Raw genomic sequence first — 27,382 nt, forward strand, 5'->3', positions numbered from 1 at the left:
AGGTGCCCGGGCCACTAGGTCAGCATGAACACCAGTCACTGTGGCAGATACAGGGTTCATGTGGGTAAGGCTAAGAGACGTCCAGCATTTAGTCCTTCTCAGATGCAGGTCAGATGGTGTATTATCTGCCGCTAATGAGGGAAGGAGGAACGCAGAGGGAAGGGCCCATGAGGGAGCTTTGAATCTCATTCGTGGTTTCTCGTTAGACCCCTGAAAATACTTCTGAGTATTAGTGTTGTGTGCATACGTTTTTGGGATTTATATTGATCCAGTAGGAAAAAGAGGAGGTGTGGCAAATAACGCAGTATGTTGTTCCTGCTTATTGGGCCTGATCCTGCAGCGCTTGCTCCCAAGAACAGTCCCATTTTCTACATGAGCTGAACAGGAGCATTTGAGCATAGGTGTGGACCCAATTCTGCAACCCTACTCAGCTCTGATTCCACACAGGAAGAAACCGGTTGGCTGAGATTGTGCTGTAGGTGTTTGTCAGATAGGCAATCACTCCGTAGGGCAGAAGAGATGGGTTCCAAGTTCCAATGTCCTTTTTGATCTAGTTTTGTTACCTTCCACTGACCTCAAACCAAACATTCCTAAACCACTTCTGGCCTTTGGACCAAGGACTGGGGACAGGAGCTTTAGCGATGATGGTTATGGGTGGTTAAAGTGTTGACATGCCAAAATATTTCCTGGGCAAACCTCAGCCGTTCGCAACGCAAAGCGATGCCTGCAGTACAAGCAGTTGGGAAAGGGCAGACTTTGCTAATGATAGACTAGCGTGTGATTCAGAGCAGCCCCAACTGGTAAAGAGAGGGGATGAGAATTAGCACTCCAAATTGGTTGGGTGCTCAGGCTTTCCCTTACTGAAAGGCTGGAGTCCCAGCTCCGTTTACCATTTCTTGGAATGGCGGCTGGATACCACGTGCTTCACTGTGTCTGTGGATCTGTCTATACTGAAGTCCTGGTGGGGGGCTGCAGTTAGGGCAGACACACCTGAGCTACCTTTAATCAAACTAGCTCAGGTCCTGGAGCAGTGACACCCTGGCAGTGCATGGTTCAGTGTGGGCCATCCCTGCTAGCCACGGCTTCACTTCTCGATTCAAGCTAGCTCCGGTGCGTATGCTTGAGCTGCAGTCGCGCCCTAGGATTGCAATTTAGACACACCGGCGGCCCTGGGTCAGTCAAAGGGCCTTGGCAGAGGAGACTAGGTATGTGCTGGAGCTGCTGTGTCACTCCCATTCTTATTCGTGCTACAAGAAGGTCACTGCCTTTTACTAGTGGGACATGTGTCCTCTTGGAGCCCAGTTTATTTTCTCTTGCTTCAAGCATCTGCCGTCTCATTTGAGTTGTTAAACAGACCGTAAATACTCCTCCAGGGGCGTGCTTTGTGCTACTGTGTGTGTTTGGGGGAGGAAAGAGCCTGCACATCGAAGCAAAGGGTATTTGTTTTTTTGCACACGCACAAAAACAAAAATACCCCACATCTACCTGATCAGGTCGCTAATTACGAAGTTACAGGGAAGTCACTTGGAGAATAAAATCGGAAGGGAAATAGCATGTAAGAAATGATAAAACAGCCTAATCAATGGAAATGGATAGAATGACAGATGCAAAGGGCCATCACAATAAAGAGCCACCGACGTTCCTGCTTCAGCACAGTTGTCAAGCCGTTGTCTGGAGTGCTGCAGGCCTGCAGAGAGGTGACTGTTCACATGGGTCTGTGTCCTTCTCACGCCATCTGTTGAGTCTCATTAAAAGCAGCTGAAAAGAGGTTAAATACTTCCCTGATGTCACTTTTGCATGTAAGCGATTGTTGTAGATGCCACAGGTATGTTACATGATCACCAATGTGAATGGGCAATAGCCAGTGGGCAGGGAAGTCACGGCTGGATGATAGCCCATGGGCAGGGCAGGTATCCATGAGACAGCTTCTATATATTAAAGTGTGGTCCATGCTAAAAAGCTCCCTGCCTTTAACATGAGGAGTTGGCCATTCATTTTTCAGAGCTTGTTCCGTTAGCAGGGAGATACCCCTTCAGTATTAACATGGTATTTTGAATCGGCACAATATGTCCAAAATGTAATTCAGCAGCTGTCTGAATCCAGATTAAGTGAAAATACACAAAAGACAGTGGAATGAAACAGCCATGTTAGCGCAGACTCTTAACCCAGATTCCTACAGGAAACCCTGGGATTCAAAGGCCAAGCAGTTGTAATTAAGCAGCTGTTTAGGGAATTGTGTATAGCTGTTGCATTATCCTCAGTATTTCTAATTCCTTTTCTCACTTTTAATCACCCTCAGGCAGTAGCACTGGAAGGACTGCAAAAGTGAGGGGACCAAGCAACCAAACTGGGCCAAATTTGAGTGGCATTGCGACCTCGCACATGGGGTCTCAACGCCACTCACTCCCATTTGGCCTGCCGCTGCTCTTGTCATGCCACCCACCCTCCAGCGCCAAGAAGGGAGCTTGGGCCCCCATTTCTCTCCCCCCTCGTTGCCCTTCTGGCAAGTTCAGGTTCTCAAAAGTTGGGGGGGCATGGCCCTTTGCTCCCCCCACCCCTGTCTCCCGCACCCATGCCCCAGGCTTACTGCTGGTGGGTTTCTCAGTTTCTTTGGCATCATGACAGGGGCTAGTTAGACCTATGAGTGCTTTCCCATGGCGGAGCTCTGTTGGAAACATTATTTTTGTTCTTTGTCTTCCCCTAGATGAATGTGGAATTGTCGCTCAGATTTCTGAGCCTTTGGCTGCCTCTGACATCCCAGCCTACTACATCAGTACTTTTAAGTTCGATCACGCATTGGTAAGTATCTGAATAGCTCAGAGGTGTGAGGAGGAGGGCAGAGCTAGTCCTTTTTCCCCCCACGAGAAAACAATCCTTGGCATTTCTCTTTACGACTGCTTGTTAAAGTGACTCGGGCCTGGGGTAGCCAAGTGCAGAGGGGCCAGAAACCTCTCTCCTCTGCTTGAGCGTGATCTTCCTGATGATTTTCATCTGCTGCTGAGTGACCATTTAATTCAAGTCCGTGTCAGAGGGGTGGGAGTGTGTGGGGTGGAGGACTGAGGGGTGCCTCATCGCTAGTCAACTTTCACCCTTCCGCCCTGCTGCACCCCTGTCTCTAAGACTTGGCTACCATGGCTGGTCAGCTGGGCACATCAGCAGCTTGAGGTCTGTCCGCTGTCTGAGCCTGGCTGAGGCTGATGGGATACTGCTGAGATGGCTCATCCCAGGGAAAGGGGGAGGGAAGCCCAAGCTTATGTCCTGCGTATGCTGGCTAGAGTGCAGCCCCGCCAGCTGTGATTTTCTTTGTCTTGCTTATTGTGCGTGTGTCTTATTGCTTAGTCCACTCTTGAGACGGTCTCCTGCCACTGGAATCCTTTCCATCCACACTCTAACTCAAACAAATGGCCTTTGCCCTTCAGTACATTGCAATGGTGGCTATAAGGCTGTGTAAACTGGGGCAGGGGGACGGGGGGTTGTGGCTCCTAGTCATCCCTTCTGTTCTTGGAAAATCGTGCTCCACGATACTACTACTGCCATCATGATTTACAGAAACCGTAGAGCTGTGGCTTCAGGAAATGCCGCAGCGGGAACAGAGTTTCAGGGGAAGTGACGTTACCCCTCTCAGTCTTTGCCCATTCTTAGACAGAAACATTGTCTAAAGCTCTGAAGTGTTTGAATGCCTATTTTTGGTTTGTTCTGCCTTTCATGCATCTTTTTGCTTCCAGGTTTCAGCTAGGTCTGGCCCCCAAATACTTCCAGAGAGCGTGATTTCATTGCAGTCCCAGCTCAGTTGGGCAGGCCTCTAAGGAACTTTATCTAAGCATCTGAACTGGCTAATGCCTATCCCAGCTGAATTTGTACTCCCTGGCTTGGGCCCCAATCCTTGCGAATCATTATTGCTTACGTGAGCAGCCACTTTCAAGTCATTAAGACCATTCCCTTGGGCCCCAATCCAGCAAAGCATGTTCTTCACCTTAAGCCTGTGAGTAGGCCCATGGAAGCCAAGGAGCAAAGTTTTGCAGTCGTTCTGGCACCACTCACATGGCGCGATTGAGGAGTTTGTGGGTAGCCCCGACAACCTATGCATGACAAGAATCAGGACACGCTCCTTTCGCCATTGCAATGTTTTATAGTGCAGGTGGCGTATTCTGGTTTGACCAGTATCTTTATCTCCCTTCTAACAAGATGAAAAGGTGAGACTGTTACCACCTTACTGCTTCTTCATAAGAACATGTGTTGGTTACCAATACGTCAAGTCAGCCATGTTTTTCGGGAATTTCCCGTGAGAACCAGTGGCCTCGACTCTGTTTAGATTAGGGACACTCTGCTCTGTATGCCCAGTGTTAGCCCAGATACACTGACCTAAGTGGGGAAGATTGTACCACTTTAATTTCCATCTGTATTTTTGCAAATCCAGGTAGAAAAAGCTGCCACCTTGGGCCAATGCAGAAAGAGCTGAAAGCTCCATTTCTCAGCTCCCTGGCTGTCCTGGGCCACATGACCTGCCACCTTAAAGGCTAGATTTGAAAACCCACCTCTGGTTTGGTTTCTGTTTGAAACTGTGCAAACAGTGGGGAGGGACTGGGTTGGATTTTCTAGAAAACATGCACACCGTTGTGTGACTGCATGCACAGTTACTACAGTTGCATGCACAATCACCACACTTGTTTGAATAATGCTGCACCTGCAGGATGCAACCAGGATGGAGTTTGGCTTGGATCGGTTCCTCAGCAGGACAGCAAATCAGCAGTCCATGTGATAATCTCAGCTAACATAAATCTGTGACTGGGTTTTTTTTTTTTAATTCTGTCCTTTATTGTTTGCATTACAGTTCCCATTACATCACCAGACACTTATTATACTGCCCTGACTTTTGACCTGTAAAAGCTCAAAGAGCAGATTCAGGGTTTTTTTTAAAAAATTAATTACTTCAGCCTTTCACAGTTGACACAACCCATTTACAGCCCATAGGCCGTATGTGCACAGAGTCAAAGTAAACATGGTTCCAGATAGCAAAGGTCAAATTGTTGTATACATTTGGCTTATTTTCTTGAACATTAACTACACTGATAAGATAAGCCAATAAAACACCATTTCAAAAGTCAATACTGTTAGCTTTGTGCCACATTCCTGGTTGTCATTGTGGGTCCAGGTGCATGTTTTCTGTATGTGGCAAAAGATGCTGAGTGCTTCTGATTGCAAAGGCAGCTATTTCTTCAAGACCTTTTAAATTATACATTTTGCTACCGGCGTATACCTGCTGGTCATTTGCAGCCGTGCAATTGCAGTGATTCTGCAGTGATTGCAATTGCAGTAATTCTGCCAGCAATTTCCTCATCTAAAAGTCTCTCTCCACTTGCCCCCTCAAACACCTTTATGCTTTCTGCCTTCTTGGCCAGGATTAATTCAGCTATTTAACCTCCCCACCCAGAGAGGTTTACTGATCACTCGTGCTGTCCAGCAGAAATCAGTGTCCTTGCATTTTCCTTGCAACATTTTCTTTCACAACGTTGTCCAGAGCCCCTTTCCAGCCAAAGAAAATTGTTCCATTTGGCCTCTCAAAACTCTCTGCCAAGCTGCATCATCGCAAGTTAGTCCTTACTGCAACAGAGGAAAGCTTGCTAAATTGACTCAACTCCAGAGGGTTGGGCATCCAGCACTGAGTCTCCTGGCTTGAGATGGCCTTTGATTGGCAAGGCCTCACCTTGATTCCTGGCCCCGCTTCTCTAGCTTGAACTCCACCCTTGGATAGGGTGCAGGGCTGCAGGGGCTTTGAGGCCTGGAGACTGGTCCTCCGACTGTGCAATGAGTGCTCTGTTGTTTTGGACAGCTCTTCTAGACACACATCAGCTCCAATCGGCTTCAGGGATTCTTCAGTCCCAAGGAGAGATCCCTCTCTAAAGGCTTGCCAAAATATTTGGTATTCTCCTCAAGAGTACATCTCATCCTTAGACAGTTCTTTTTAGTTGGTGGGGTCTGCCAGAGCTATTAAGATGAAATATGGGAAAAAAGCAGCTAATTCCTTCCATCCCTTTCCTCCTCTTCCTGATGTATGAAACAACGGAGAGGACTGTCAGATCCTCTAAAGGAGCAGCTGCTGTGGGGGGCAGCTTACCTCGGGAGAAGGGTGGATCATCTCCCCTCTCCGCCTGCTGAAGGCTGGAAAGGTCTTTAGCAGTGGCTACCCCATGTTCTGAGTTGCTTTGAAGCTTGTCTGTGTTAGTAAAGCTCTGAGTTTGTTCCTTGGAAGAAAGCCTTTCTCTATAAGGGGGAGATTTTGGACCCCACTCTCCATTATGTCGACAACCCTCCTGGCCAGGCACTGCTGCGTGTAGATGTTTCTCAAGGATTAAATTTGCATCTTGTGTCCCCTCCCAACTGCCCCCCTCCTCCCTCCACAGTCTCTCGGTCTCTGTGCACCTGGCAGAAATGAGAACGTTTTATAACAGCAGGTTGTTCCTTGTTCGGCCTTGTTTTTCTCCCCCACGTACCATAGTGGGAGAAAACTTGGTCATTTGAATTGTTAATACGTGGCTGAATGTCTGTGAATAGATATTAATAGAAAATCAACTCGTATCTCTTCCCATTAGCTGTAGGATCTGACATGACTGGCCCTCTTAGCCCTCCAGTCCCTGGAATTAAAGAGCCTGAGGAAAAAATCACACTGGGAAGGGGTGACGAAGCTTAAAAGTGCTCTTAAGACCTGGCATGTAAGGGGTTACAGGTAGAACCTAAGTGCCCTGCCTATCCCTTTGATGATCTAGGGTGGAGTTATGAAAGCCAAAGAAGCACCTGCTGCAGGGCAGCTGCCAGGAGAAAGGAGGTATCCTCTACCCTCCCCACCTGCTGACAGTTGTTACCAGGTGTTTTAATTGCTTTGCTCTTGTTTTGAAGCTGCTCCGTGGTGTTAAAGCCAGTGCCAAGGAAGGGGCCTCAAACAGAACTATAGCTGGGGCTTTATTTTGCCTTCCCTAGCTGATATATCTACCTACAGTTGGGCTTGTTACAACTATAAAACTTGTTCAGGCAAATGAAGCTCTTGCAGGCCAGGTGAGAGGTTCAAAAGGCTACACCAATGGAAACCTGGATGTCCATGGGGGCAGCCTGTTCAAACTGGGACTCTTTGTATTCCTGGCCAGTAGAAAAATTTAGCCTGGCTCATCAGTTGATGATTGGCATAGCTTCAGTGGACTTCTTCATTTTTAAGCCAAGAGATGGACAAAATGCAGGTCCTCAAAGCCCCTTGGCCAAAATTGGGGTTGGCTTTGTCGTCTTGTGATTCTGCCTTGCACAGAAAACCTCCTGATGTGAATTTTATTTACAACAAACCTTGGGGAATTCATTGTTCGTTTTTTTGCCTCTGACCATTAGCCTGGAAACGATCTATTTGCATTTTCATAACAATGAAGCGCTTTCTTGAAGGAGGTGTAAAGGAAAACATCCAAGATCTTGCCGGTAACCCACTTAGGGTTAAACTAAGGGCATGTCTTCACTGCAGTCGCTGCTGTTATGGCAGCTTGGGTATGTCTGTGTAAGGCAATTGCCCCTGTGATTGCAGTGCAGACATACCTCGAATCAGTGGGATTGGGCGAGAAAATCTGCAGGATGGCGTTTTCAAAGGTGCCAAGGGAGTTGGGCACTCAGCTCCCATTGGTTTTCGTGTATTTCATGAAATGCAGATCTCTCGCCCTGCTGATATTTGAGCAGTGGTCACAAACTAACCTGAAACAGTAGAATCAACACTTTTGCTGTATCTTAAGTTAACCATGCTGAAACAGGAACTCATCTTATTTCTGTGCAAGGACAATGGGACCCTCCCATAACAGGGTATTGACCTGGGTGAACACTTCGCTTCCAGAACAAAGGAAAAAGCTTTAGTTACAAACATGGGGCAGAGGTATTAGAGCATCCAGTGTCAACAGGAGAAATAAACGGTCCTGAGCTAGAGCAAAATAGCGCAGTGCCCTTCCAAGACTAGACAACACATCCAATCATTACAAGGGGCAGCATAAAGAGGAGGGAAGAGGTTTTGAGTTAGGATTTAAAATGACAGGTGCTCTTTTTTAAAAAAGAGGGAAAAACCCTGATGGAAGGGAAGGGAGTTGGGAGAACAGCATTAAATGTCAGCATGCAAATTTAAACCAAGGACACAGATGGATGGAAAGCGGAGAGCATGAAAATGGTGAAGGAAAGCCAAACCATTAGCCATGCTGCATGGTTCTGGGCTGATTTAAAGAGGATTTTGGAAGAGCAGCGTAGAAAACATTGCAGAAATCGAGGTGTCCTTTTGTTGTAACCAAAGGAAGAAACTCACCTCACCATGAGTAGGGGAGTAGCATTTCCTTGAAAAGATATAGGGGAAAGCCAGAAAGTTTCAAAAGATTATAGCAGTTTTCTCATCCTTCCCCACTCCCCCCTCTTTTAGCCACTAATTTCATTGCAACATAATTCCAGTCCCGCTCTCCCTAGCTCTAAACAAGCAGTGCAAGGCCCACTCTGGCCATTATCCTCCGGTTCTAGGCAGGATATTTAATATTTCACTACTTCCCCTCCTAAAAAAATACTGTGAAGGCCTCAAAGATACATGTACTGCTCACCAAAGCTCCCAGCTGTTCCTATACGTTACCCTCATTTGCTCTTCCCTCTAGGGTTTGCCATCTCTCATTTCCTCATGTGTTGGCTAGGGCCCAATCCTGTAAGACACCCTGTGCAACTTCACCGGGCTCCCCATGGGTTTACGGCTCAGTCAGCACCAGACTGGGCCTTTAGAGCGCAAACACTTTTTGAAACAGGGACGTTGTCTCTTTCCATGCCTGTAAAGCCCCATGTCTCGCTGTGGTGAGAAATAAGCAATAAATACTCTGTGAAGGCCCTCTCGGAAATTTACCCACATTTATGTCTCTGTCCCCTTTCCAGCTCTTCTGAGAAAGTTGCATCATTAGCTGCCTGAAGCGAGGCATCATAGATCATGATGGTGCTGATGGGACTACAGGCCCCTTTGGCCAGAGGTGGTGTAGGACAGAGTTGACAGAGTTGTCAGCTGCATTCCCCTTAGGGGGCAGCCACTCTCTCTTTTCTTTCTCTCTCCCATTCCTCTGCACTGGCTGGTGCTATCAGCATCTGCTCCTCCATCTGGCAGTGCCAAGAAGCGTGTGGTGAGAAGGAGAGTTGTCTGCAGCTGCCAGTGGGGTCACTGTTAATTGCCCAGAGGAAGTGCTTTTAAAAAAACAGAGCGGCCAACGCGCTCTTCTCCTTCCCAGTTGACTGCGTCTCTGCCTGGAAAGACTCAGGAGGGGATGTGAGGGCAACCAATCTGGAACCTAAGAAAAACCGAGTTACTTCTTTACCTGGGACTTCCTCAGCCCCAGTACAATGTGCAACCCCGCTACCTACTGCCAAGTCATTTGTGGGCAGTGTTGAGAGCCAGCTATCCCATGCGACCAGGCTGTAACACATAGGACAAGGCAGTTTGTTACTAAGACCACTAAAAACCAGACTAAGAATGTAAGATGGAAACATCTGTTTTGTGTTAACTGTGGAGCTCAAGTATCCTGCCCAAAGTAAATATGATGTTCCCCGTGGTTCACGTTAGCTTTGTGTGCTGTCTGTCCTAACTAGCCTCTCTCTCCACAGTCGCGATTCAGTGGCTTTTACTGGAAACATTCCCTCTCTCTTTGGTTTTCCACAGGTACCCGAAGAAAATATAAATGGTGTCATCAACGCACTCCAAGTCAGTCAAGCTGAAAAACATTAGAAATCTTCTGAGCTGGTTGCAGATGCTTTTTTATTATTATTCTTTTTCTCACAGTATTTCTTGAAAAATCTGATTCCGGAGAGAGAGATTGAGGTGCCATGAAAAAAGACTGTGAACCGATGAGCAGAAGCAACTCCAACAAGTTTTTTTTCTTTCTGTCTTAAAAGTGGGAGGGCGGGGAGTTGTTATGATGGTTTCCTGACATTAGACTCCAAAGCAAACTGTTTTCCTGCTTTTTTGGTGTGAAAGGAATTGCAGGTAGACAGGCAGCCTCTTGCTGAAATGCAGAGGTATAGACAGATTGCATACACAGTAGCTTTAGGGAGAGCTTCAAAACAACACCTGAAAGGGAAGAGCTGCTTTTTTAGCAGAGAGCATGAAAAGCATAAATGAAAGAAATGTGGAATTAAAAGGAAAACAAAACATTGAACTGTATTGATCTTTCCACTAGCATCAGACTATACAAAAATGGTAACAATCCCTTTTGATCTATGTTCAGATTGGGTACTATTTTCCTTCACAATTCAGTGTTGTGAGAGGGTGGGAAATAAACTGTTTTTTTCTTCTGCAATTCAGAATTGGCTGTACAGAGAACATTGCAGCATGGTTCTTTATTAAGGGCTGTCTTCTGCCGATCTGTACTTTGGGGGCCTCTGTGTGCTGTTGAAGTTGCGTATATTAGCTCCATTTTCCACAGTCCCCCAACATCCTCTTACTACAACATTGTGTCCAGGCATCCTTCCAAGCCCAAGAAAGTTTGCCATTCTCTGATGTCCATTATCTCGTGCCATTCCTTCCCTTTTCCCCGATTCCCAAGCTCTTAACATGTAGGGATTGAGGATGGTTGTAAAGAGGCCCACTTGCGTAACCAGCCTAGTAGATGCAGGTGATGTACACTCAAATCCACTCCCTTCCATTCCTACTGAGCCACTTTCGCTCCCCTGATGCTGTTCCGCCACATCTCTATTCACAAGGGTAAGGAAGCATCCGAAAGTCCCGAGCTCATGGCTTCCTCAAATGAGGACTCCTCCTGGACGCAACATTGGTTTTATCAGTGTAGCTCAGGGCTCTGTTGCCTTTCTGCACCCACTCACGTCCTTCTGCGGCCAAGGCTCTTGGTGAACGTGTTGCCATTCAGTAAAACAGTTGGCCAAGAGCACTGTGCTTTTGCAGGGGATGTTGATACCCGTGCCCTTGGGGTCCTATTTATTTTACCTGCTACTTAATTTCTTTGGTGAAACGTGGTTCTGGTTTGGCTGCGAAGCTAGGAGTGGGAGTCTTTTCATTGACTCGGTCTCTTTTCTAACTACAAAGCCCCGAGGGCCTGCTCCAAAGCCACTGAGTGCTACAGAAATGTGCTGAAACTCTGACCTGGTTCCTTATCCCTGTATTACCAGTTCTTTTAGAGGAAAGTGATGTTGGTCTTTAATAGACAGCCCTACAGCCTGCAGTCCTGCCAGGAGCTGCTTACATTTTGACATCCCCTTGCAAAAGAAGCAATGAGCCAGTGAGAACGAAGCTCAGTAGCCCAACGTTTTACCTGGTGCCATGCATCTTCTTCAGCCCACTTCAGAACTGCCCCGCGGTCAAGACAGGGGTCGGGCTGATGGTGAGTATAGAGCGGGGAGGGCAGACATCGCATGGGAGTCTGCAACGAATGCACCTGAAATGCCATACGTCAGCAGCAACCCGCTCTCTGGTGAGACACAGGATCTGTGAGGAGGAAGGCCACATTGAGATCTTGTTTCATAGGTGGGAAACTGAATTTCCCTTGCACCTTTTAACCTGTTTTACCTCTCCCCCCACGCTTTTTTTTTTTTAAATTAAGAAATTGTGGATCCTGTAGCTTTCGTGAGGATTTACAATCCCAGTGTAACTTCAGAGAGAGCCACCTACACAGACCTGTATCTTGCAGATTTTCTCCAGGCATCTGTTCCCAACTAGTACATATGATATATTCATACGTGTGTGTATGTGTTTATGGTACAAACACAGATACACACACGCTGTTTACAATGTCCTTCAGATTACACAAGTATTAAGAGCCTGATATTTGGTTTATCAGAAAACACCCTCTAGCCCTGATGTTGCAGGGCCCACAAAGTTAATGGAGGATCCTTCTGGGGATTTTTTTCAATCAGTCTGTTAAACAGTTAATGAAACTAGAGCATCTTTAGGCAATAACATGGATCTCTTTCCTTTTTAGACCCTAATTCAGTCCACCATCGTTAAGTGCTTCACTTTAAACACCTGCTTACTTTCCATTGACTTAAGCCTATGTTCAATGTTAAGCACTTACTTAAGTGCTTCACTGAACTGGGGCCTTAAAAAGAACGTTTTGCTTTCCCTTTAGGCAGCTTTTCAACTGCCCCATGGAGAACTATAGTAACTCTAGACTTTGGGGGTTAATGCTAATTACAGATACGACACCCTGTGTCTCTGGATATTTGCTCGAAAAGCTGCTTTCCTCATGCTCTTTTGCAGCATATTCACAGACATGTTGTGTAGTGTGATCTCTTTTTTAAAAAAAAAATCCCACCTACTGAAGGACTAAAATTGGTATACAAAACTGTTCTTTGCCTAAAGAGCCCTTATGTCAAACCACAAGTCCCAACTGAAGTCTGGCTGAGCTGTTGGAAGGTTATGGGGGTTTGTTTTGTTGCTTTTCACAGTACAGACACTATAGGGTTTTCATCCATTGGGACAGTGGATGTGTCCCTTTGTGGGACTATGGTTTTATTTAGTGATGCACAGACTCCTTGAATGAGATCAAAACTGCCATGTACAACTTGTCATTCAAGGTCTTTGAGCAGTAGAGCTGCAGACTTTTTTGCAATGTTGTGGGGCTAGAAAATTTTGCTTATCAAGGGTGTTAGCTATCGGAAAACTATTATTAATTAGTTTACACACTGGAGAACAATTACATGAGTTACCCTCTCCGTGTGATATTTCTGCTTCCTTAGGACGAAGACATTTATCTGAGGGGATTACTTGAAATGAGCAGCAACTTTACCGAGCCTTAACAGAAACAGGAAAATAATGATCTTGTTATAATTGTTATTTACACTGTGCACTCAGGCTAGTCTAGATGACAATATTTTTTTTCCGAGGGAATGGGCCTTAAGTTTATGATGATTACAGATGTCTCTGGCGTGCTTTAAAACTCTCTTCACAAGGCAGATCGATATGCTGTCATAAAAACATTAGCCTTGAAAAGTCACGTGGTGTGGTATGACATTGAGTGATTCAGTATCTCTAAAGTGGTCATAGGATTTGCTGTTTTTTCCCCTCTCTTTTTGTCTTCGTAACCACAGAAGATCTAGATTATTTTGGACAACTGTCTGGATAATTTGATGTGGTAGCTAAAGAGTCTTTGAAGAACCAGTGCAATAGGCAAGTTGTACCCTGATGATGAGAACTAAGCTGTAATTTCCAGCTCGGGGAATCAGAGCTGTGCTAACTCTGATCAAGTTAATATGCTAAAATTAGCCGTGTAGCCAAGGTGGTGCAAGTGACAGGACGGGCTTGCCGCCAGAGTATGTATCTAGAATTTCAGACGGGATCTTACTCAAGGCAGCTAGCCTTTCCGCTGTTTCTGCAGCTTCACTGATCTTTGTAGCATGCTAGCTTGACCAGAGCTAAAGTGGGTATGTCAATCCAAGCTGGAAACAACACCTCTAGCGCCAGTGTAGACATACCCTAAGAAACTAGTAAAACAACCAGGTTTGGTGCCAGGATGGGGCATTGAACACCTGAGAACTAGTGCAAGATGTGAATGGGATCTTCGTGGTTTCAGCATATCTCTGTCATTGGCCTGGACCAGTACCTCAGACCCAAATTTGGGGAGAGTTCAGATTGGGATCCTGCTCTGGCCCATGTCTAGCTGGTATAAGGGCTGTGCGTTGCTTGTATGTTACAGCAGCTATTAACTCTGCAGGCTGTGCTTGCTGGGTGGGGTGGCGACAGGAGGGGGAATCCCCTAAAGCAACATGTCAAAGCTTTGTTTAAAACAACCCAAGGACTTCACAATACCCTTTCTTTTAGCACCGGAGGAAATCCAAGTGGATGTACCTTCCTCGCAGTGCTGACCCCAAACTACACAGCTTACTCCACTGCTGTGAGCTTTGGAGCCTTGCTGCTACCCTTTTCCCTCCAGCATTGCAGCACTTCCCTGCAAGGGGCAGAGCAAGGAAATCCAAGACACTCTGAACATGCTCAGGATGAGTGGAGTCGCAGCAGTAGGGTAAGGAAAGGAATCCTTTCCTAGGCATGATCTGGATTGCCACATCCATTTGGCCCTGCTGCCGCCCCGGCAGTCTTTAGCACCTGATTTTGTGCAAAAAATAGATATTTTCAAGGGTTGGGTTTTGTTTTTTATTTAAGGCCTTGTAACAGTTATGTCTCTGTAAGGATTGGTGGAATTGCACTATTCCTTAAACATTACATATATGAGGGAAGAGTGGGAGATAAGTGTGTAAGAGTGATTCTGTATTCCTTCAGGCATTCTGCATAAATAAAACCATGGCTCTGCCTTCAACCCGCCAGGGCTGAACCTAACTGCGTGAGGCTCTCTCTGACCCTTTTGTTGTGGAGTTTTATTCAGCGGTGGTTGCTGATCCAGCTGGATTTTTGAAGCTTACATTAACTGCATGGAATCCTCTTCACTTTCTCCCCTCCTGCCCCCATCTTCGTTGCGTTGCACAAAAATTCAACAACCACCAAAATGTTTATGCACATCTGTTTCTAAAAGGGAGCAGGGGAAAAGCAGTTCTCAGTCTCCTTCCTTATTTCGCTGAGGCCTTTGTTTTCTTAGAAATATAAACCTCTGATGCGTGTTACTGTGTAGCAATGACTAATTTTTGTCTTTTTCTATTGATTTCAGCTGCAGATCCCTTTTTGCTGTGCGAGCGCGGGTGTGTACGGTCCTATAAATGTAGCGTGTTTACAGAGAAATACTAGTATGTATCTATTGTACACATATATAAATACCTGTGTTTTCTGTTTTATGGCTATATACTGTACATGGCATATATACTTGAGCAATATAGGTTAATATATACTATGTGAATGTGTGTATATTCTAGATACACACTTAGCATGTGTATATGTAATAAGTACTATTTATACACATATATTCACCATATATTTTTAATTCAAGTATATAGGCAATGTGACTATTTAGATATGCTGGCTGGATTTCTCAAACCTTTTTAAAAAAGGAGAAGCAGCTAATGAAGCACTGGCTTTTTTCACTTGTTGCCAGTAGGCAGAGACCTTTAAGGATGTCCAGAGCAAAGTAGCTGCAGGCTGATCTTGGTTTTGTCAGTTACAGAAACACTCCTTTCCTTTTTAGTTTGCTGCCTTGGATAGAACGCGGTCTAGAAAAGATGGTGTGGTTTGTTTGTTTGTTTGTTTTAACTGCATTGTTTTGCTGCATTGAATTGCTTTAACGAGTAAATAGTGAACGTTGAGTTTCAAAGTGCCTGTTCAGACCCCAAAGTCCATTTGGCACAGAATAGGGCGTCCACCCAATTGTGTGAACAAGTGCAGAACTGGGATCTTGATTTTATTTTATCTTTTGGAGTTCATATGCAATTTTTGTTTAAAGCAACCGAGCAGCTTTCTAACTTCAGCCTGTAGGAGGAGCACAGTCTGGACAGCTGTGAATGAAAACTTGTGGAAAACCTGCTGCCCTTTGAGCCCGTGTTGACTAAAAAGTCAGCTAGTTCAGTGTGAAATTCTCACAGCTCTCCCTGTGCGAGTGCACATGTGTTTCTTTGTTGGTGCTTGGGATTTTCTAACTGGATTTTATCATGAAGGGTTTTAGCTTTTTAGAAATAGGCAATTTTGGGGAGATCTGGCTGCTGCTGATTTAATGGCAAAAAAACAAGCTGCTGCTAATGCAGCTGTTTGCTATTTATTAGAACCTTAGTATTTATTGCCCTGATTGGCAGTTTAAATCAATGCATAGTTTTATAACAGGTCGAAGTGGGGGGAGGGTTTTTTAAAAATAAGAATGAAAAATCTTGATGTGGTATGTGAAAGTTTGTTGTTCTTGCATCTCATAATCAGAATCTCCTGACTCCCTGGAGTGGTGTTTGTAAGAACCCAGATGGGAAAGGTACTTTACCAAAAACATCAACTAGTTTTGTTTTCTTGCTTCTGTAAGCAGATCCTGTCTAAACCACTTTAAGCTACCAACTTTTGTCTTCCCCATAAGTGCATAATTGGACATCCTTTTAGAGGTTTGGATGTCTTTTTGCATCCCTTAAGAAACAGGTTTGGTTTTTGAATCATTCGGGATTGTTATGGGATTATCTCCTCTTTTCCTTCCTGTGGAGAGGTTTAGTTCAAGTCTCCTATTTTGTATGGGTCTTTGAGGTTGTGGAATCTGTGGTAGGTCTTGTTAGAATTAGGATCATCTTAATGGAAATGTGGTTTCAAGAGAGTGATCATCAGGCAGCTATTTCCAGTGTATCTATTTTTTTTTTTTAATTATTTTTTAGTTTCCCTCCCAGTTTAGTCTGACTATTCTCGGGGCAGCCAGAGATGCCTCTGAACAGAGATGAATTGGGCCTTCTCTGTAACAAAAAACATGCTGATGTCAGACCCTGCCAAGGGGATGCAAGTGAAGTCTAGCAGTAATTTACTCTCCCGTACAAAACACACCAGGCTCTTCGAGGCACATTGTAGAAGAGAAGTGTTACTGGAAGTGAGGATCCCTGGAGCCAGTGAAACCATCCTGGAGTAATTAATCAGGTTCAGTTTATCTGGAATCTTAGGTTTTATTTTCTTGGCTCTTCAAGGAACATAAGGGTGTCAAGTATGGTAGCCGAAGCACACTGTCTCTGCAGCATGCTTTTGCTAGATAGTAACTTGGAGAGTAACCACAAACCTGGGCTTTCCCTCTGGAGACACATTAGAAGGGAGGGAAAGGAGGGCAGAGAACACGCAGCATAGTAAAAAAGCTCAATTTGGAGAAGACAATAAATCCGTCCTATACATTCAAATGCTTTTGACTCCTATAGTCTAATATTTTGTGAGATGATTACACAGGTATTCCCACACCCACAAAGTCTCTCAAGTGGGCCTCTCCCATTGAGTCACTTGGGGTCAGATTTTGATACCGTAAGACGGTCACATTATCTTTATTCCACAAATCGTATTAATCAGGGTGGACTTGATTTAAAGCAAATTGATTTAAATCACTAGTCAGGAAGACTCGATTTAATCATGGTTTTCTACATAAAAGTGCATTCTTGTTGGCTGTTATAACCCTAATACATATTCTCCACAACTCAGAGATAGATGTAGTTTTCATTTTTAGAAGGTACACGCTATACATTTTTAAACAGTGATTTATTTTGAAAACTTTTCAGATTAGTTTTACAACTATACCAGAAAACAAATGATTGTTTGGTTATTTCATTTACCAAAGGTAATTGAAGCAGATATTTATGAAGTCATTGGGAGGTGAACTATCTCAAATTCAACAGGTTAATCATTAATATTTGGAGGATTTTCTTGCCATGTTGTCTTAGGAGGAGAACATCACCAGACAGACATTTAAATTGTTTTATTTAACTAAAACAACAACGTTAAGTATTCTGGATTTTTTTCTTCAACAGCAAACATATAGTATTTTAACAAAACAAGCGTATGTCCCTCGCTTCTCACATTTATCTCCAGACTTCTCCTCCTTGTCCAGATCTATTCCGCCCCCAACAAGCTTCTATTCATTGAACTTTTTGAAACTTTGCACCTTTAGAGAGAGGTAAGGGATTGACTCTGTGTACACAAATTTGCAGAGGGACAATAGAGTTGAGGTCTGTTATTTTTCACCTCTATATATTATTTATTTATTTTAAAACATTTTTGCTTTTAACAAGCATGTTACCTCTGGAGACACAAATCCACAGTTTGAGAACTGAAAAACTAAGCATCTCTGATGATATCCTCTAGACTGAGCACTGAGTCCCATTGGGTAGATAAAAAGATTAATCTGAATAATCTATACAGAAGCCCCTGGAACCCGATAAGATTGGGTCCCTAATCCATGAACTATTGGAACTCATTTACAGAACTTTTCTTAAACATTACATGAATATATTGTCTCATACTTTAAAATTAGAATTTATAATCCTTATTCCATGATGAGATATCTTTGAGCTATAAGGTATCTTAATTAAAACTATCTTTAGATAGGCTTTTTCCTCAAAAAGCATTTTACCAAAAAAATCCTATTTAAATAAAAATCAGATTTTTTTTTTTTTAATCATTGATTTTTATCCACCCTGGTATTAATGATTGCGTCGGCCCATTGAAGCCACGGAAACTGTTTGTGGAGTAAAGCGCTAATCAGCATGAGTTATCAGCATCTTGCCCTGAAAAATGTATCATTTTTGTCGTCTTAGATCTTCCATAATACACCGACATTTTTTGCTCTTACAGATGTAGTTGACCTTGAGGAGCCAGATCTTCAGCTGATGTTAGTTGATAGAGCATCATTGACTTCAGTGTAGACATGGCAACTTACGCCAGCCTCGGGGCCTGTCCTGTGATCTTCCTAGTCCTTTTGGAATCCTCACATCAGTGGCAGTAGTTTCACACGCAGGTCCTGGCCCCACATTCTCCCCAGGATAAATCAGAAGTGAATGCAGCTGCTGATATAAACCCATTGCAGGTGAGATCAGAATTGGGCCCTTCACTCAATAACCAGAATGAAAGCCTGTATTGGATGGTTTTAGGTAAGGCAGTGTGTGCGGGGGGGAACCCCTGTGGGTGATAAATGGTGTCAAGGTTTTGTTTCTGACTCTGCAAGGCAGGTGACAGATCTGGGCATCAGGGTTTTGCTTCTGTCTGTGCAGGGCAGGTGAGGGCTCCTGGCATCAGGATGTGAGGCATTATTGAGGCGCAAACGTGGAAGATTGGTCCCTGTTGCAAGTGAGGGTGTCTCAGAGTTTGCAACAAGGAGAGGTGAGGTGAGATGCAAAACCAAACGACGCAAAATAAATAATTTTTGTTTTTATTAATCTTGCAAAAAGAACAAATACGTCTTTGGTTTAGTCACGAATCGAAGCTGAATTGCATTCTTTTTTAAGACAACTTTTTTTCCCCAGCCCAGTGGAGACCTCAGTCAGAATCAGGTTGTTTTGTCTCACAGAGCCGGCCTTGAGGAGAGAGTATTAGTGCACCAAAAATGGAAATATTCAGTGAATCTTTCTAATGTTGCAACCTCTTTCCCAGGAAAAGCCTCAGAGCATCTCTTAGGTAAGATTTGGGTCACAAACTCCGGTGCCTGCACAGAGCTTATTGCAGGATCAGGGCCTTCGTTAATAGCGTTACCTCACTAGTCTTCTGACCAAAGTAGAGTGGGGAGTTGGCACACTAGTTTAGGTTATGGGACTTGAGGGGGAGGCGAGAGAGCTCCCTCAGACTGATTTGTTTTCTATCTGGTTGCCTCCACTCTCTTTATCATGTGGGATATTTTTTTGTGGGACGACCCCATCCCTCCTGCCTATGCATTGTATCTTCCTGAAAAGCAGAACCTTAAAAACAGAGTGAAGAAAGCAGAGATGTGGCAAGTAACGTCTCATGCCCTATAGGCCGTGGTTTCAAGAGCGCCTCATTCAACAGCTTAGCAATGTTACCAGGATGATGGAAAATATATGTGGGGGAGAAGGGTGTTGCCCTGCTAGCCACTGGAGTGATTGTGTGGGAGATAATAGACCAGACAAGTCTGAACTTCAGCAGCTGGCTCACAAGCAAAAATGTCTCCTAGAAGAATTCATTAAAGGACAAGAAGTCATTTTCTGGTGGAGCTTATTTTTTTTTATTCTTAACAACAGTAAGCAGTTTAACGCATCTCACTTAGCTGTTATAATGCAGTCTATAAACGTTGGAATGGATTAAACTTTTATTACCTGCCAGATAGTAAAATCCAGTACTTCTTTTGCCATATACAATTTGTGTGTGTGTGTGTGTGTGTGTGTGTGTGTATTTGGATGCATATGTACTGGATGAGATTTATAAAGCTACCTAAGAAATATGGATGCCCACTTCCCATCTATGCGTGCCTGTATGCCTCTATAATGTGTCCATTGTACAGACATATCTATGTGCGTGAATTAATAGAAATCGAGCATACAGATCCCTTCGACAGCTTTGCACTTCTCAGCCAGTATGTAAACGCTACATGCACACGCATATGTGCAGTAGATTCTTTCCGTTATTCAGTCCTGTATTCCTGTGGGCCAATGGTAAACTAAGAATCTAGTGTTTTTAAATGATCTCTGCTTTACTCTTTCCCATCCCCCTACCCCCCAGCCCCATCTAATTGTCTTAGTTTAAACCAATAAACATGTGTGCAGTTTGTATGTTAATAGCCTTATGTTGGCCCCACTAGACTGTGTGCCAATAGAACTGGCCATTTCCCTGTATCCAGAAAGATGATGGCGGGCTCTGATCCCATGCCACTGAAGTCCATGGGAATTTTGCCACTGAGTTGGATGGCTCCCTAAGCTAGAACTGAGTTGCTGCTTGCCGGTAGTGACGGGAGAACCGAGCTGAAACCACAGAGTGTGAGCTGACGAGAGGGCTGGGGCCAAAAGGAGGCAGCAGTGGCTTTGCCAGCAACAGGAGAGAATTGTACGACAGGAGCCAGAAAACACTTCGCGAAGGGGGGAGGAAGAGCGCATGCTTTTGCTCTTCTCTTCGTACATGAAAAACTAACTCTTTTACTTTAACAAGCATCAAAACAAAAGCCCATAGACTCTGCAGAGGGAACACTGGCCAGGCATGGCCATAAATCTCAGAGCAAACACTCAAGCCAAGATGCAGTGAAACTGGCTCATCTCGGCCCCCACCCTCTACTTAGGGATGCAATTCACCCCATGCAGAAGGTCATCTCAAGGCTACGTTGCACTTCTGATCCACTTTAAGTGACACCCAGCGATGGACTGGTCCTAGACAAAGGGGCGAATGTCACCCTCAGTTTTCACGTGGGCTGTGGTGGCCTTAGCAGGTTGGTTTTGTTCTGAGTTTGTCTTTGGTCCACTTGATATGTTTTTTTACCTGCCCTGAGCTCTGGGTGTAAAATCAAGGTATGGCTGAGTTTTGTACAGCTGCAAGCAGGCTGCCACCGCTTACATAGTAATACCTCAGACTTAACAGTTACTATAGTATCTGCTGAAGGAGTCTGATTGGTGGCAAATGCTCAGGACCAGGTAAAGAGCCATGGTTGTGCATAAGCATTTCTAGCTAGAACTCACCATCTTCTTTCACTAGCTACTCAAAACCCCCATCGTATGCCACTAGGGCAATATCACAAAAATGGCTTCATTCATTTGTTTCCAGTTGCTGCATGTTATTGATCAGTGAAAGGCAATGTTTATGCAGTAGGGTTTTTTTCAGCTTTCCAGTGGGATGTTGTGGGTTTGGTACCAGCCTTCATCAATTACAATAATAGCTAAATAAGAATAATAATTCTTACCAGTTATTTTCTAATCTGAAAATGAACTAATACCAAGCTCCTAGTTCTCTTAGCCTTCAAGGGGAATGCCACTGTGCTAAAAAGAGAAACCTCCACCATTTTCCCCAGTCTGATTTTTATAGAGATATAACTGTTCTGAACGCCAATGTTCTTTAAGGCCCCAATCCAGCAAAGCCTGTGTGCAAGCCTATTTCCATACTTAAAACTATGCACATGTTTAAGAGTGGATGCTGGATTGCAGGGAAATAGGGGGGCATTTGAATTGAGTGCATCACGTGAATATGTACCACCTCTAAAATGAACCCAGTCTCTAAACCTCATACATGTTCTTTTCACATGAGCTGAAAGTGGGGTAAGCGATTTCCCCTCTCTTTGGCCAATACAAGCGTTTAGGGGCATTTAACTGCTAGAAAATTCTTAATTCAGGCACTGGCTTGACAGTGGGCTTGTAGCTTTGTTTCTCCTCTATGCTTCTCAGCCTGTTGTTACAGCCATGTCAGTGATGGGTCAGGCTAGCTGGTGCTTGTATGGTACGTGTCAGTGACTGATGGGTCAGGCTAGCTGAAATTATTCCCAGCTGTGAACGGTTGGGGGGACTCTGTCTCAGTGGGTTCCTATGACCGATATGCAGGGGGTCAGGAGGGTGCATGTTTTGGAAGTCAGCCATCAAAAGGCTGAAGTTGGTGTAATTATACCAGGATGTGGCCTGGTATCTTCGGTTTTTTGCATTTCCTGTGATGTAGCACAGGGGAGCCAAAGAGGGGCAATTTATGGCGACCACGCTTCCCAAAATGCAGGGGTTCTGGTTTTAATCCCAAAGCAGAAGGCCACTCAGACCAAGCTGGGTCTGATAGTCTCCATAGGCTACGGTGACCGTTAAAGATTAGGGTCAGATGTTGTCTTCTCCTTTTTAGGCAGATTAGGCTGATGCTCTTGGCAAGTTGTCAGTATAGCCCTTGCGTAGGCAAAGCTGGGGCATCAGTTATCTGACACCTTGCGCTATACACTCCTGACAATGCTGAGACTCAAAACATAGTATTAAATGCAAGATTTGGTGACAGGACAGTTCCCCTTTGCAGTAGCCACAAGATCCCTCTGTGTAAGAGCTGATCTCTTTCGACCTGCAATATCTAAAACAGTGTTGCCAAGCTCTCCTAATACTGGGTGGGTTTTGTTCTTAAAGCCCTGGCTGTATTCATGGGAATACATGAGAATCTCAGCTTCCATTTTTTTAAAAATAAGTTTTACCAGTCTTGGTTGGGCAGAAAAGCTTGTCAAGGTGACCTGAGTCCACCCGAAAAGCTCTGAAACCAGAAGGCAAAGAAAAAGAACCCCAAATTTATCATTTTTAAAAATATTCTGATTTTTTTGAGTCCAGACTCATGATTTTTGAACGTGTGAGGTTGGCAATACTGCTAAAACAAAAATTCTTATGTAAAAAGCCGCCCCCTCCTCCCCTCCCGTATACGTCTGGGAAAAGCAGAGAGCTTTACCCTTCAGCAAGACTAGGATGTGTGTTAGAAGAGAGAGATCCTGAAGCGTAACCCATCGTCTGGAGCACACACAGGTGTGCCAGAGCTGTTCTAGACTGTTCCTTGGTTAACCTGCAGCACTGTGCTTCTATTTAGCTAGTCTCGTCTTGAAGAAATAATTGAATTTTGAATGTCTCCTTTCTGCCAGCTGTTCTCCATGTTTTCCTTTTGTGTTTTTGTGCGTGTGTGGTGCCATTTCACATAGGCCGAGATGAAATCCAGTCAGTCAGTATTCAGGGACATCTCATTGGCAGATGTGTTTGCTTGTTTGTAGGTTAAAAAAGACAGTTCTGCAATAGAAACTTCCAGTTTTTCCTTTGTATGTTGGGAATGGGTAACGTCTGCTTTGAGGTGAAGGCCTAGGCTTTACTTCTGTTGTGCATTTCATTTAAAAAAAAATAACTTCCCCTCCCTCAATATCATCATCATCACCACCACCACCGCATCCCTTCGCGGTTGCTCATTCTCAAATCGGCAGGTTTTGGTGACTAAAGAATGTTCTGTCGCAGCAGCACTGGGCTGACAATTAGAACTCCAAGGGCCCGATTCTCATTTACACCAAAGTCACTTTACGCCATTCTGGCAATGTCAAGGGAAATTCAAATGGGTGCAGGCTACATTCATGCCCACTTTAAAGCCTCTTAGCCCTGCCAGAGCAATGAAAAAAGGGGTCTTCGTATCAACGAAAATGAGACCCCAAGGCTCTTTGCTATTCCCATCTTCCTCTGGGTTTCTATTTGCTCTGACTTTGTAAACGTATACTGTAGCGTAGGGGGCAGGAGAATACATTTATTGGTTTTGAGGTGGGGGTTGTTTTTTAAAACTTCTCTGGGGGGATAAGAATGTCCATTTTCCCATTGTTTTTGATGGCCTCTTCGAGTGCAATTCTGAAAATATTTCCCAATGCAAAGGCAATCCTCGTTTGTCAGCAGGTTTCCTATAGACTGTGGGAAAACCACTGCTAATATTAATAACAACATAGGTCTTAATCCTGCAATTGATGGTAGGTGACCGCTGCTATCAGTTACTGGATCTGTGGCCTTAAGCTGCAGTTCAAGAGCAGAATGCTGACTGCCCCTGCTCCACTTTTGAAGTCAGTACCAAAATTCCCATTGACTTCAGTGGGACCAGGACCCAGCCCTCTGTCCCATTGACTGTCTCTCTTCATTCATAACCCCCTGTGCTTTACCTGTGGTAACTGATATTCACTGCGGTCATTAGAGGCACTGAGGAAGGACTGGGGACTTGTTTCATCACATGCCAGATACTGTGCTGGCCTTAGAGTCGGAGTCTGGGAAGGGGTAGTCCGAGGGGGTGATAGTTTGTTGGTGCTGGCTCTAATTCTGCAGCGTTTCCTTCCAGTGCAAACTCCTTTCTACGTTATTTTTTAGGAGGTCAACCAAAACTAGGCCCTCAAAGCCACAATGCCGGTGTCAGTCTGTAATGACAGTGCTCCCATTGAGTGAATGGGCCATGCCTCGTCAGTGTTCTCTAACACTACCCTTGGAGGTCGTGTATTTAATGCACCAGCTCTCAGAGCCGGATGCTGTAAACCTTTACTTGTGTGAGTAGTTAACCTTGATGGCTCCAGTAGGAATATGGAGGGCCAGTCCCGAGGTCCTTAGTGGGCCTAGGCCTGGTAGATGGAATTTTGAACTGGGGGGGGGGCCCTGAAATCCTGTTTCTAAGTCTGAGGCAAAGAAACTTGAGAGCAGGGCTTTGTGGAGCGGGCTGTATGTTGGATTTTCCCAACATCAGTGTTACTTTGCTTCAAACAGCTCGACCCTAGGCTGCACCTTGAGAACTTTCATTTGGATGGGCTATTTTAATGGAATGACCATGCCAGTTCTTAGCTGAGCATTTTGGGACAGACTCTGATGTAGAACCCCCTTGCAGTCAGACCCCCTTGTAAACTCTGTTGCATTTAGCAGAGTTACTCCTAGTGTAACTCACATCAGAATCTGGCCCTTTCCCTAGGGCACTTCGCTGTTAATGGCCATTTTATTCCTGTTGTGACTTACTTGAACAGGGCATTGATTACTCTTTTTCTTGAATTAAAAAATCCAGCCCTGGTCCAAATTACTGCTAAGCAGACTGAAGCAGACCATAGTTAGGAGGCTGTTGTGTGGCTCAGGTTTTCTGGCAAATAACCAGATCAGAGAAATTCTCATTCCTAAGCCTTGCCAACCCTAGGACCTGTGGCCGGTCACCCTTCCCACCTTGTGCTTCATTCAGCCCAGTTGGAAAATTGGGATAAACACCACTGAAATCTCCAGAGACTCCTTGAACACAATGCATCTGAGCTGAACTTTCCTGTATAACTTAATCACCAGTATGATATGTTCAAGCCCTAAATGGCATCTGAATTTTTGGCAAACACTCCTGGTGCTGAAAGCAAAATTGTTGCTGTTACCATACAGTGGGGTGTGAGGGACTGGGGGTGTGAAAAGAAACATTTGGTAACACGGCCTTGTTTATTTCCATTGTGTTCTGTCTTTGCTGGTGTCTTGCAGAAACGGAATTTACAAAGCCGTTCCTTAATTGGAACCATCTTTTTTTTTTTTTTAATTGGGATAAATGATGTGATGGAGACTTTTCTTTAAAAAAAAATAATGTTCCAGAAAGTGGCTGACTGAAGGGGCAGTTCACCCCTATGCGAGGGACTGGTGCAACACTTGTGTTCCCTAAGACTTTAATCCTGCACAGACTGACACACATATGCATGTTGAGTGACTCAGCTGAAGCCAGTGGGGCGGTTTGCAGCATGCAGAATTATGTCCATGTACCAGTCTTTGCTAGGTTGAGGTGGAAAGGCTTCAGTGAGATTTAAATGGTTGATAGCCCTTGTGCCAACCCTCTGCACAGAGGTGAATTTCACCCGGTCGCGTTGCGACAGCAGCGAAGGGTGGTGTTCTTGTATGAAGCGTGGAGCTGGAAGATGGATGGTTTTGCTTTACACAGAGAGTGCACATGCTTATTTTACTTGCTGGTCTTTTGCTGAAACTCGAGATTTATTGTACTGTATGGAAAAGAAAAAAAAAACCCTCATGTTCCAAAACAAATGACAGTATATTTTGTACTTTGTAAAGTGTTAATTAAAATGGAAAAAAAAAAAAAAGCGAAACATACGCTGTCTGCTTTTGTACTGATCAAACTGATTAAAATAAAGCAGAGCTTGGCATTGTCTTTATAAGATGTAACTCTCTTTTGTTAAGCCTTTTCTAAAAGGCAACAAATGCCAGGGAAAGAAAAGTATGTCCTAGGTTTTATCCCAGTACTCAGCTGCTTGCATCAAATGGTGACCAGGCAGCTAAGATCCTGAACATCCTGTTGACCTTTGTACTCACACCAAGCTCCAATGAATTATATGGGCCTCCCAACAGTTGCGAGGGCCTGTTCATGTAGATCCGATTGTAGGGTCAGGGTTTAGGTGGTAGCAGGCACCAGAAGGCCCCTGGCCAAATCCAGCCCAGATGGGTATCGATACGACTCTGCTGAACACCTGGAGGGCAGTTCCAACTCTGAAATCAAGCCCTCTGTCAGGACGCCATGTGTGCAGGGAGGGATGCCAGCATTCTTGGTGGTACCATCCTCCAGGTGCACTGGTGATGCAGGGCTCACTCAGCTGGAAGGTAAGCAATCCATCCCATTGCACTCTTTGAAAGCAGGAGCCAGTAAGCCTAGCGCCGTCCCTTATGGGGAGTGGGGGGTGAAGAGGGGGACTGCAGAACTGTCTCCAACTATTGCATTATACAAGTGTCACTAGCACCTTTTGGACCATTGTTATTAATTATTATTATTATTAAGTGCTGGCAAACGTTCCCTTGTTCTGACAGGTATCTCCCAGGCTGTGGGAGCTATGGGCGTGTGTTTGCCTACACAGTCACTGCCCTCTCTGCACTGAAGTCTGTGCTTTGGGAAGAAGGGTGCCACACAAACCCGAATCTGAGCTAAACTTGCCACTCTGGCTCCGTGGAAGATCTCCATCCAACTGGACCCAGGCCCATGTAGATAGGCTTTTGTGGAGGTCTGGGTAAGGGGAGTTGAGGCCAGTGCTTTACCATCCAAAGATCCAAATGACACTGATCTTCTGCCTCATTCCCTTGACTTAGGACCCCAGCTCGATGTGCTGCAGACTCCCTTAGGCTAGCTGTCCTCACAGCAGTGCGCAGGCCAGTAGTTCTCCACGCAATTTTGAAGTACACAGCTGTGGTCTCTGCCAAGGGATGAAATCCAGCATGGACACGTCACCACGTCATGGTGGACTCGTCAACCCTACGCCACGGCTGGCTGCATTTGCTGTGGTCATTGGCAGGCTGTGCATTGCCCTGGTCCCGTCCTGGCCTGTGTTATCCCTTCGGAGATTTGAAGACTGGAAGATGGAGTTGAGTACTGTTCCCAGGTAAGCAACTGCCTTCGTTGTTCAGGAAAACAATCGTGCTTTCCAGTGTGTAGTGCTGCGCTTTAGGATCATCTCTCTTGCCGAGCAAGCCAGGAAATCCCCCATTACCACTTACTGTTCTCAGCAACGGTGAAGTTTTGACGGGGCTGGAGGTTCTGGTTGAAATTCACAGGAAATGCAACTCCCATGTCTCTGTCTTGCAG

The 27,382-nt window shown here is 44.9% G+C and overlaps 1 protein-coding gene across 1 annotated transcript in view; it reads left to right on the forward strand.

Moving 5' to 3' along the window:
- Positions 1 to 25,895, forward strand: part of CASTOR2 (cytosolic arginine sensor for mTORC1 subunit 2) — a 177,347-nt gene extending 151,452 nt beyond the window's left edge. The window contains exons 8-9 of the mRNA XM_074974385.1: positions 2,705 to 2,799; positions 9,689 to 25,895. Of these exons, the coding sequence (XP_074830486.1) occupies positions 2,705 to 2,799; positions 9,689 to 9,754 (161 nt within the window). The 3' untranslated portion in view covers positions 9,755 to 25,895. The remainder of the gene's footprint in view (positions 1 to 2,704; positions 2,800 to 9,688) is intronic.
- Positions 25,896 to 27,382: the final 1,487 nt, after the last annotated feature.

The sequence above is a fragment of the Natator depressus genome, chromosome 17 (genome assembly GCF_965152275.1).
Source record: "Natator depressus isolate rNatDep1 chromosome 17, rNatDep2.hap1, whole genome shotgun sequence".
Classification (NCBI taxonomy): Eukaryota; Metazoa; Chordata; order Testudines; family Cheloniidae; genus Natator; species Natator depressus.